This window comes from Callithrix jacchus, chromosome 14, assembly GCF_049354715.1.
Source record: "Callithrix jacchus isolate 240 chromosome 14, calJac240_pri, whole genome shotgun sequence".
Taxonomy (NCBI): domain Eukaryota; kingdom Metazoa; phylum Chordata; class Mammalia; order Primates; family Cebidae; genus Callithrix; species Callithrix jacchus.
Window position 1 is genome coordinate 58,926,515 of NC_133515.1, and position 12,346 is coordinate 58,938,860.

Consider the following 12,346-nt stretch of genomic DNA (forward strand, 5'->3'; position numbering starts at 1 on the left):
GGCCTTATAGCATTTAAGGGATTTAAACAAAAGTTTTATGAATACCAAGATTAAATGTTTAGGTTGATTTTGTTATTGATTGACTATATGTTTCTGTGGATTAAATTGCTATTTTTTTTTCTTTTTGAGGTAGAGTTTTGCTCGTTACCCAGGCTGGAGTGCAATGGCGCGATCTCCACTCACCGCAACCTCCGCCTCCTGGGTTCAGGCAATTCTCCTGCCTCAGCCTCCTGAGTAGCTGAGATTACAGGCACGTATCACTGTGCCCAGCTAATTTTTGTATTTTTAGTAGAGACGGGGTTTCACCATGTTGACCAGGATGGTCTCGATCTCTTGACCTCATGATCCACCCGCCTCGGCCTCCCAAAGTGCTGGGATTACAGGCGTGAGCCACCGCGCCCGGCCTCTATATGTTTTAAAATGTTATTTATAAATGAATTTCATTTTCTTTCAAATTACCAATTATTCTTGCTTGAATATAAACACCAGCGAAGCTCATTACTTGCCTCATGTCACCGTTTTCCAGTTCTCTTATCCTATAGAGGTTGCTGCTAAGTAACTATTTCCTTTTTGTCCACCCATATTACAAAGTTTATTTATAAACAGCCTTTCTTCTTTCTCCTGATTATTCACTGAAGGGATGTTGTGTTACGCTACCACCTTCCTCTAATTAAATCTCATTTTATCTTTACTTTTCCTAAATGTGTTACCTCCAGGATACCTAGCAATTATGTCTCCAAATAGTAAAATTGTACATCTTTTTCTCTGAAATTTATAAAACGCTACCTTACTTTGTTATCTTCTGCACTATACCTCAATTGTTACTGCACTCTGAATGCCAAATGTTAAGTTTACTGCAATAAGATTAAAATATTTGGCCAGGTGCTGTGGCTCACACTTATAATATTAGCGCTTTAGGAGGCTGAGGTGAATTGGCTCCCTTGAGCCCAGGAGTTCAAGACCAGCTTGAGCAACATGGTGAGACCTCATCTCTACAAAAACAGGAAAATTAGCCTGGCTTGGTGGCATGTGCCTGTAGTCCTAGCTTTTGGGGAGGCTGAGGTTGGTGGACCACTTGAACCAGGGAGGTGGAGGTTACAGTGAGCTGAGATGATGCCACTGCACAGAGCGAGACCCTGTCTTAAATAAATAAAGTATTTGAAGAGTTGTCCACCTTTTCTGGCTAGATAACATCAGATGAGCAGGTAAAGCTGCTTAGGCAGATTTGGAGGCATGTCAGCGAGAATTCCAAGGGAATGGAGGAGATTGGAAGAGAGAAGCAGGGAGGTAAGATGAGGTCTTCTTTTCCAGGATATATAAAGGATTACTTTATGCAAGGAAACAACTCCAGTTCTACTTTTTGGAACAGCATTTTGTAAACTGGAATAAATACTAGGAATAAGTGGGTGGGTAAGCAAAGTATTTAGTCAATTCTTTTTCTTTTTTCAAGTTTATTGTTTTATGTTTTGAAACAAAGTCTTGCTCTGTGTCCTGGCCTGGAGTGCAGTGGTGTAATCTTGGCTCACTGCAACCTCCACCTCCGGGTTCAAATGATTTTCCTGCCTCAGCCTCCCAAATAGCTGGGATTACAGGCATGTGCCACCACCACACCCAGCTAATTTTTTGTATTTTCAGTAGAGACAGGCTTTCACCATGTTGGCCAGGCTGTCTTGAACTCCTAACCTCAAGTGATCTGCCTATGTCAGCCTTCCAAAGTGCTGGGATTACAGGTTGGCCCTTGTTTGTTAAGCAATCTCTTAGTTGATACAAGGAGTGGAAAAATTCCTTGCCTATCAGTTCCAGTTCCATCACCAGTTAATGAGCTGTGTGATCTTGGAGCCCTAGAGAACATAGTAAACACAGACCATGAAAGATAAAAGAATCACCTACTTCAGCTTCTTCATTTTACAGTTGAGATAAGGAGATCCAGGGAAATGAGGTGATTTTTTTTTAAGGCTGCACAGCTGGGTGGTTACAAAGTACAGCTTAGAGCCTGAATCTCTAGTTAGTACTTTTTCTCCTCATTTATTTAATAAGGGTAAGTAATGCTTGATTTACTTTATAGGATTCTTGAATGGAGCAAATGAAATAATAGATGAGAAATCTTATTCAGTTGGATAGAACTTAAACAAAAAAAGAAAGCAAGAGGAAGCAAACACAATTGTAGAGACAGATGGAGGAGAAAGAAAATGAATGAAGCATGTGTTTATGAAAGGGTTAGTAACAAGCACCACCAGTGGCCATCCTTTAAAAGAAGTAGCCACTTGTTCCATACAAGATCTGTCTGTGGCTCAGGTTTTCTTGTTGATCCCTCCCTCCCTTCCATTCTTCCCATTCTCTTTTTTATTTTGTTTTCCCCTCCCTCTCTACCTTTTTTTGTTAAATTGGATAATCATGCTTTTAATGCTTAAAGGGAAAAGTATAATATAACTTGCATGGATTATGTGACTTCCTGTCCTTGGTATTTCATTTACAGATAGTATTTATTAATGTGTATTAACAACATTTATTATTGTTAAAGGGTGATAATCTGATGGCTTTGGCAGAAGCAACAATTGCTCTTGCAGAAATGTTAGAACTGAAAGCAGATCCCACTGGTCCAGTGGAAGGAACAGTAATAGAGTCTTTCACAGACAAAGGAAGAGGGTAGGACTCTTAAAATGCTTGCCTTTTTAATTTGTTTCGTGGTTTTTGCGACTTGATTATACAATATATTATTTTTGTTGCATGTTATTATTAATTCATGAACAATATTTTCAAAACATTTGTTTTAAAAAGTATGTTTGTACTAACACAAGAACACAAAAATGTAGTTATTATCAGTAGACCATAGCAGCTATCTGTATACATCTAGTAGTCATATTTAGATGACGTAAGTAGTTAAATTGCTTGATTTTTTCCCCCCCACTGACTCGACTGAATTGGTAAAGTCTTATAGATAACATAAATTAAAATGAAATACCAATAGTTGAGTTTTAGGGTTTGTAAATTCTTTATGACCTTGCCCATTAATATAATATGCAGAAAGGTCTTTGAAGTGGTGTTCTTGAATTTTCCTATGTAGCTCCAAGAGAGGTTTTCTCATTGCTTTGTACTCTAACAACTGTGAGTAATTCCTAAGTGGATGGTCACTGGCATAGAAAGTGGGTTAAGATTCTGTCAGAATACTTTGCTCCTTGCTTCTTCTCTTAGTATAACCTTATAAGAAATGGTTTTTTAAAAATTGTGGTAAGAAACACTTAACATTAAATTTGTTATGTTAACCATATTTAAATATACAGTTCAGTATTAAGTTTATTCACATTGTTGTGCAAAAGATCTGTTGAACTATTTTATCTTGTAAAACAGAAACTCTATACCTGTTAAACACTAATATCTCCTTGTCCTTGTCCCAAGCCCTTGGCAACTGCCTTCCTGTTTTCTGTTATTGTTATTGTTGTTTTTGAGACGGAGTTTCACTTTTTTGCCCAGGCTGGGGAGTGAAGTGGCCTCCATCTTGGCTCACTGCAGCCTCCATCCCCCTGGGTTCAAGTGATTCTCTTGTCTCAGCCTCACAAGTAGCTGGGATTACATGCGCCTGCCACCATGCCTGGCTAATTTTTGTATTTTTAGTGGAGATGGGGTTTTGCCATGTTGGTCAGGCCAGTATCAGACTCCTGACCTCTGTGATCCACCCACCTTGGCCTCCCAAAAGCTAGGATTACAGGTATGAGCCACCATGCCTGGCCCTGTTTTCTCTTTTTTAATTTGTGAATACTTTACATGCTTCATATGAGTGAAATCATTCAGTGTGTATCCTTTGATAACTGGCTTGTTTCATTTTGCATAATATTCTAGAGTTACAGTCATGCTGTAGCCTGTGACAGGATTTCTTTTTTAAAAAATTTTTTTAAATTTATTTTATTTTTTCTGAGATGGAGGCTCCCTCTGTCACCCAGGCTGGAGAGCAGTGGTGCAATCTTGGCTCAGTGCAACCTCTGCCTCCCGAGTTCAAGCAATTCTCCTGCCTCAGCCTCCTGAGTAGCTGGGACTATAGGCACATGCCACCACACCTGGCTGCTTTTTGTATTTCTAGCAGAGATGGGGTTTTGCCATGTTGGCCAGGCTGGTCTCGAACTCCTGACCTCAGGTAATCCACCTGCCTTGGCTTCCCAAAGTGCTGGGATTACAGGCATGAGCCACCACACCTGCCAATTTCCTTCTTTTTAAAGACTCTATAGTATTCCTTTGTATGTAAAATCCACATTTTCTTTGGAAGAAATGTCCATTTGTCTTGATGGACATTTGGGTTGCTTCTACTTCTTGGTATTGCAAATAAAAATTTTTTAAAAAGGTCTTGATAGGCTGACTTTGAATTCATGGGCTCAAGTGATTCTCTTGCCTTAGCCTGCTGAATAGCTGGGATTGCGGGTGTGCCACTGCACCCAGCTTTGAAATGTTTTTATAGTATGAAAAACTGCTTAAGAAGTTGAGAAGTGGTGGAATTAACCTTGTGTACACATGTTTATATAATTTAAACTTCATAAAGATATCTTTGCTCTACTTAAAGTGCAATTACATACTGATTATGACATTAAAAATATACTTTTATTTTGATTTAGTCCTGTTACTACAGCTATAATTCAAAGAGGAACTTTAAGAAAAGGCTCTGTTCTGGTTGCTGGAAAAAGTTGGGCAAAAGTTCGCTTAATGTTTGATGAAAATGGAAAAACAATGGATGAGGCCTATCCCAGCATGCCAGTGGGAATTATAGGCTGGAGAAACCTTCCTTCTGCAGGAGAAGAAATTCTTGAAGTTGAATCTGAGGTATATCAAGCTTAATTCCTATGTGTTAGATATAATATAATGATTTTAAATGTCAATTTACAGTGTTATACCAAATATGTGTATTAATGTTAACAAATAATTTAGATTATAAGGGGTCGTGAGGGGGCAAGTTGTGCTGTTAGCCTTAGACTATAGAATTTTGCTGGGGATAAGATTTTTAAATCATTTCAAAGCTCTCAAAATTTTACATGTTTCTTAAAACTTATAAAAGTCGTTTCTTACATGAGTTAAGCTAATTTCCTAATGGGGGAAATCATAAAGGCTTTAATCTAGCGGTTACTGGTATCTATTTCATTAAATAATGCGTTTTTCCCCTATAAAGCAAAGGGCACGTGAAGTGGTTGACTGGAGGAAGTATGAACAAGAACAGGAGAAAAGTCAAGAGGATATGAAAATAATAGAAGAAAAGCGAAAGGAACACCAAGAAGCACATTGGAAAGCCCGTGAGAAGTATGGCAACATGCAGTGGAAGGAGAGAGCATATCTAAAGTATTTAGAAAGAAAAGGACAAACATTCTTAAGGCCAAAAGAGAAAACAGAAAGAGATTCAAATGTACTTCCTGTGATTATTAAAGGTATCTTTTTAAAGATTTTCCTTTACAGTTCATTCTTTGAATATGTGTTTAATTCTCATGATTAGTTTGGACCTTTACATTTACATGAAAATTATTTCAATATTTTAGAAGAGATTTTCTTAGTCAACATATTTCTTGCTGATTTTGTTGTAAATGTGTATTTGGCTGATTATATGCTATTAAGTCAAGTAAGTGTTGGTAATGCTAAGCCTAAATAAAAGTAGATTTAGTGGTAAATGACATACCTATCATGGCTTTAAATAGATTATTGTCATTTTTATGTCCGCTGATGTCTAATTCTTAAGATTCAACAATTGTAAACTTTTTCTGTATTTAGGTGATGTTGATGGTTCTGTTGAGGCCATTTTGAACATTATAGATACCTATGATGCTTCACATGAATGTGAACTAGAATTAATACATTTTGGAGTAGGTGATATAAGTGCAAATGATGTTAACCTTGCTGAAACATTTTATGGTAAGCATTCCATTTCTTCTTGTTAATCTCTGTTCTCCAAATAACACTGAACTCTGTGTTGTTGCTTGGCTTGTCACACCTGACATTTACTCCCATCAGCATCACCCTTCCTGCTATAGTCCAGTCCCAGCTAGCAGTTGAAACGAATAGGATGTGCAGTATTGTGGCCATAGCTTCATTTGTTGTGGTTGTATTGCAATTTTGGGGAACTACTTCAAGACCTGGTCATGTTTCTCTTTTCTTTGTTTGTTTCTCTATCTTGTTTTTTTAAAGTACCATTACTGCCCCCTCTCCCTACTCCTCCTAGTTCTTTACCATCCAAGGTTGATTCTCCTATCTTTCATTAGACTTCTGAATGTTTCTAACACTGTAATCAGCCTATTTGGTTCTTTCCTTCATCTTTTACTTTTGGCTACCTATCTTTAGTAATTGATAACTTCAAACGTCATATCTTTTTAGAGCAAAAGGTCCTTTTAGCTTTATAGGCCTAGAAGGCAAGGAACTGTCTTTATTAGTTGAACTTATGATACAGGAAAAGGGGGACTCATGACTGTTAAAACAACAACATTGTTTAGTGATTATGATTCATTTAGGAAATATATTCTTTGAAACCTGACTTGATTAGTTACATGTCACCTCTAGTACTGAAAAGGATAGAGGTGACATCTAACTAATTAAAAGTATTTGGTAGGCACTGACTGGCTTAGCACTATGCTGTAATGTAGATAGTGTATTGAATGACTTTTTTTTTTTTTTGAGACAGAGTCTCTGTTGCCCAGGCTGGAGTGCAGTGGCATGATCTCAGCTCATTGCAACCTCTGCCTCCCAGGTTCAAGGGATTCTCCTGCCTCAGTCTCCACCAAGTAGCTGGGATTACAGGCGTGCACCACCATGCCTGGCTAATTTTTTATTGGTAGAGACAGGGTTTCATTATGTTGGCCAGGCTGGTCTTGCACTCCTGACCTAGGTGGTCCATCTGCCTTAGCCTCCCAAAGTACTTAAAGAGTATAGGCATGGGCCATTGTATCCGGCCAATTGAATGACTTTTTTTTTTTCTTGAGATGGAATTTTTCTTTTGTTACCCAGGCTGGAGTGCAATGGTGTGATTTTGGCTCACTGCCACCTATGCTTCCTAGGTTCAAGCAATTCTCCTGCCCCAGCCTCCCCAGTAGCTAGGATTACAGGCATCTGCCACCACATCTGGCTAACTTTTGTATTTTTAGTAGAGACGGGGTTTCATCATGTTAACCAGGCTGGTCTCAAACTCCTGACCTCACTCAGGTGATCCGCCCACCTACCTCAGCCTTCCAAAGTGCTGGAATTATAGGTGTGAGCCACTATGCCTGGCCTACCATTAAGAATGACTTCTTAATGATAGGACTTTCAAGGTGATTGTATTTTTCTCTTGATTGAACCATTTGGGTTTTTTTTTCATTCATTTTGTTTAAGGCAAGAGTGTTTTGCTTTTTTTTCTCCCAGAGTATTTACAGTTAAATACATTACTTGTATTTTTGGTAAAATGGCCAGCTGCATGAAACTTGCTTCTTAAAAATAACTCTTGAACTTTACCAATTAAGTCACTATCTTTCCCTCCACCCCTGTAAGTGACAATTTTGAGCATCTTTTGGCCGTCTGAATACCTGAGTACAAATCACAATAATGGTAGACAATAAGATTATAATTTAATAATGTAATTGTTATTAGAATGAAGTATATTTCAGCCCTGGTCATTTTTCGTGTTCTTATTTCTCTGGTATAAAAATCAAATTTTTTTAGCATACTCTCTTACATGTTATAAGCACTTACTGTTCCTTAAATGGATTTAAAATTACAAAGAAATTTTTTTTGTTAAACAAGCCACAATACAATTTATAAAATTTATCAATTGGAAGATTAACTAGTTTGGGTGAGAAAAATATCATAGACCTTATCTCCTCTAATTGCTTTTTTTTTTTTATGGAGTTTTGCTCTTACGGAGTCCAGGCTGGAGTGCAATGGCGCCATCTTGGCTCACTGGAACCTCAGCCTCCCATGTTCAAGTGATTCTCCTGCCTCAGCCTCCCAAGTAGCTAGAATTACAGGCACCCACCACCACGCCTGGCTAATTTTGTATTGTTAGTAGAGACGGGTTTCACCACATTGGCCAGGCTGGTCTCGAACTCCTGAACTCACGTGATCCACCTGCCTCGGCCTCCCAAAGTGCTGGGGTTACAGGCATGAGCCACTGTGCCTGGCCTCTAATTGCTATTTTAGTTTAATTTAGAAAATAAAACAATTTAGATTCAAGTTTCTGCTTGAAAGACAAATAAATGATTATAATATAATCTTTATGCTACTTCATTGATCATATTTCTCTTTGCTAGGTGTTATATATGGCTTTAATGTGAATGCGGGCAATGTTATCCAACAGTCAGCTGCAAAAAAAGGAGTAAAAATTAAACTTCACAAAATAATTTACCATCTTGTTGAAGATTTGCAAGATGAACTGAGCAGCAGATTACCTTGTGCTGTGGAAGAGCACCCAGTAGGTGAGTGATCACTGAATGTTACTTTTAAAAATTAGTATCTTAGGTGCTATAAATAGCACTTGAAAGCAAAGTTTAGAGTAAATGTTTTCAATGTTAAAAGATATATCCTGTGTTCTAGAAAAAAATGACTACCATGAGAATTCACTGTAACTTCTTATGTAAACACCTGCCCTGTGTAACACATTGTGCCTATGCTTTGAGGATACAAAGGCAAATAAGGAATTAAGAACTTGCCCTCAAGTTTAGATATGAACAAATAATTATAATACAGATTACGTTACGATTGAAGGCATAAAGATTATGAACAATGTCATGGAAAGAGCTGTTGACTTTGTCGTGAAGCTGGCAGAGAAGTCTACCATAAGACGAAAATTTACATTTAAATATTAAATATTAAATATGGCTGGGTGTGGTGGCTCATGCTTGTAATCCCAGCACTTTGGGAGGCCGAGGCAGATGGATCACCAGGTCAGGAGTTTGAGACCAGCCTTACCAACATGGTGAAACTCCATCTCTACTAAAAATACAAAAATTAGCCAGGCGTGGTGGCACGCACCTGTAATCCCAGCTGCTCAGGAGGCTGAGGCAGGAAAATTGCTAGAAGCTGGGAGGTGAAGGTCATGCCACTGCACTCCAGCCTAGGTGACAGAGTGAGACTCCATCTCAAAAAAAAAGAAAAATACATATATAATATTTAAAAATACTGTTTTCAGCATATCGTGGCCAGAGTAAAGACTGAGTTTATTTAAAATTGGTTAAGTCACCTTATCTGTTTCTTTTTCCTCCCTATGAAGATATTTTTGTTGTTAACTTAATTTTAATGATAGTTTTTTTTTTTTTTTTTCTTTTAAGACGCAGTTTTGCTCTTGTTGCCCAGGCTGGACAGCAATGGCACAATCTGAACTCACTGCAGCCTCCACCTCCTGGGTTCAAGCGTTTCTCCTGCCTCCACCTCCCAAAATAGCTGGGATTACAGGCGCCAACCACCACTCCTGGCTAGTTTTTGTATTTTTAGTAGAAATAATGTTTCACCATGTTGGCCAGGCTGGTCTTGAACCCCTGACCTTGGATGATCTGCCCGCCTCAGCCTCCCGAAGTGCTGGGATTACAGGTGTGAGCCACTGCACCTGGCCCTATAACAGTTTTAAGTTTCCAGAAAAAATTACAAGAGAAATACAAGGATCTCCTGTGTGTGTATCTTTTATTTAATTCACCAGTTGTTTACATTTTGTCCTATTTGCCTCATTTTTGTCCTGCTCCATATACACATGATTTTTTTCCCCTGGACCATTTGAGAATGTTTGAGATATTGTGCCCATTTTCCTCTAAATATTTACATCTGCTTAGCACAAGGATACTATCTTATAAAACCATAGAACTGATCAAACTCAGGAAATTTAACATTTATTTATACAATGCCATTATCTAATATACAGTCCCTATTCACATTTTGTCCACTGTCCCAACAATATGCTTTTTTCCCCTAGTCTAGGATCATGGATTATAATATATCCATGTTGTCATCTCTCTCTAGTTCCATTTAATCTGGAACAGTTCTTCAGTTTTTGTCTTTGAGATAGTCTTACTCTGCCACCAAGCTGGAGTGCAGTGGTGCAATCTCGGCTCACTGCAACCTCTGCCTCCTGGGTTCAAGCCATTCTCCTGCCTTAGCTTCCCAATTAGCTGGGATTACAGACATGTGCCACCATGCCCAGCTATTTTTTTTGTTTGCATTTTTAGTTCACACAGGATTTCACCATGTTGGCCAGGATGGTCTCAGACTCCTGACCTCATGATCTGCCCTCTGTGGCCCCTCAAAGTGCTGGGATTACAGGTGTGAACTACCATACCTGGCCAATTTTTTTCTGTTTTTGACCTGGACATTTTGAAGCATATTGGCCAGCTATTTTATAGAATGTACCTTAATTTGGATTTGTCCAGTGTTTCCAATGAGATTTGATTTTGCATTTTTGGTCTATGTGACAGATTATTTTAGGTTTTTCTGACCTGCTCAACATGATTGTACAGACATTTTTATGATCTTGTGCTAAGAGCAATTTGGAAAACTGAGTCATATGTGGGCTTCTAGGATTAAGCAAACACACCAGTCAGGTAACACTAACAAATAGCACCCTAGAAATTTGGTTCATTGTAGTGTGTGTTACTTCATTATTGGAATTTGTTTTAATTTTTAGTCAGTGAAAAAAAACAGACTCAGCCAGGCACAGTGGCTCACACCTGTAATCTCAGCACTTTGGGAGGCCAAGGTGGGCGGATCACCTGAGGTTGGGAGTTTGAGACCAGCCTGTCCAACATGGAGAAACCTTGTATCCACTAAAAATACAAAATTAGCCAGGCATGGTGGTGCATGCCTGTAATCCCAGCTACTCAGGAGGCTGAGGCAGGAGAATCGCTTGAACCCAGGAGACGAGGTTGCAGTGAGCTGAGATGGCGCCATTGCACTCCAGCCTGGGAAACAAGAAGGAAACTCCATCTGAGGGGGGCGAGCGGGCAGAAAACCAGACTCAAAATTAGTACTCCTAAGTAGATATAAATTACTCATGGCAAGATGAAAAACGAGGCCAGGCACAGTGGCTCACGTGTGTCATCCCAGCACTTCTGGAGGGTGAGGTAGGAGCACTGCTTGAGGCCAAGAATTCAAGACCAGCCTCCAAAACAAAAAAGCTAAAAAAAATTATTTGGGCATGGTGGCATACACCTGTAGTCTTAGCTATCCAAGAGGATTGCTTGAGCCCAGGAGCTTGAGGGTACGTTGAGCTATGATTGTGCCACTGTACTCCAGCCTGGGTGATCCATCTGTAAAAAAATTTTTTTAAAAGATAATTAAAAAGAGGCCGGGCGCGGTGGCTCAAGCCTGTAATCCCAGCACTTTAAGAGGCCGAGGCGGGTGGATCACGAGGTCGAGAGATTGAGACCATCCTGGTCAACATGGTGAAACCCCGTCTCTACTAAAAATACAAAAAATTAGCTGGGCATGGTGGCGCATGCCTGTAATCCCTGCTACTCGGGAGGCTGAGGCAGGAGAATTGCCTGAACCCAGGAGGCAGAGGTTGCGGTGAGCCGAGATCGCGCCATTGCACTCCAGCCTGGGTAAGAAGAGCGAAACTCCATCTCAAAAAAAAAAAACAAAAAAGATAATTAAAAAGAAATCAAGTAATGATAATCTACTCTAGAAAATATATTGAAGCAAAGCTTAAAACAAGGTTTTCATGGAATAGACAAGATATAGGCAAAGTTGGCTGGATACAGTGGCTCATACCTGTAATCCCAGCACTTTGAGAGGCTGAGGTGGTAGATCACTTGAGGTCAGGAGTTTGAGAACAGCCTAGCCAACCTGGTGAAACTTGTCTCTACTAAAAATACAAAAATTAGCTGGACGTGGTTGTGGGTGCCTATAATCCCACTACTCGGGAGGCTGAGGCTTGAGAATTGCTTGAACCCCGGAGGTGGAGGTTGTAGTGAGCCGAGATAATGCCACTGCACTCCAGCCTGGATGACAGAGTGAGACTCCATCTCAGGAAAAAAAAAAAAAGTATAGCTGAAGAGTTTCATGCCTTTGTATTCTTAATATTGGTGAGGAAAATAAAGTTGGAGTTAAAGAAACCCAGACTTTTTTCTATGCATGAATTTGGATTTTGGTCGTACCTTGAATCCTTACACTACAGAATGTCAGAAATTGCACATTTCTCAGACTCTTTTCTGTACATTAATGTTTTCTTATTCCTAAAGGTGAGGCGTCCGTACTAGCTATTTTCTCTGTAACAGAAGGGAAGAAAAAAGTTCCTGTGGCTGGCTGCAGAGTCCAAAAAGGACAGTTAGAAAAACAAAAAAATTTTAAATTAACCCGTAATGGACATGTAATTTGGAAGGGTAAGCAACATCAAAATCTCCTTCTATAATAGTATATCCAGTCATCA

At 39.2% G+C, this 12,346-nt stretch overlaps 1 protein-coding gene across 16 annotated transcripts in view; it reads left to right on the top strand.

The window, feature by feature from the left end:
• The window catches only part of MTIF2 (mitochondrial translational initiation factor 2), a 30,086-nt gene that overhangs the window by 17,167 nt on the left and 573 nt on the right, over positions 1-12,346 (top strand). For 14 of the 16 annotated variants that reach the window (XM_008980693.5, XM_078349328.1, XM_078349325.1 and 11 more), the window contains 6 exons: positions 2,522-2,646; positions 4,602-4,806; positions 5,150-5,402; positions 5,740-5,880; positions 8,244-8,408; positions 12,159-12,299. In XM_008980693.5, coding sequence (XP_008978941.2) covers positions 2,522-2,646; positions 4,602-4,806; positions 5,150-5,402; positions 5,740-5,880; positions 8,244-8,408; positions 12,159-12,299 — 1,030 coding nt within the window. Of the gene's footprint in view, positions 1-2,521; positions 2,647-4,601; positions 4,807-5,149; positions 5,403-5,739; positions 5,881-8,243; positions 8,409-9,260; positions 9,591-12,158; positions 12,300-12,346 lie in introns of those variants that run through there. The other 2 variants (XM_054245308.2, XM_078349324.1) reach the window with 1 other exon arrangement.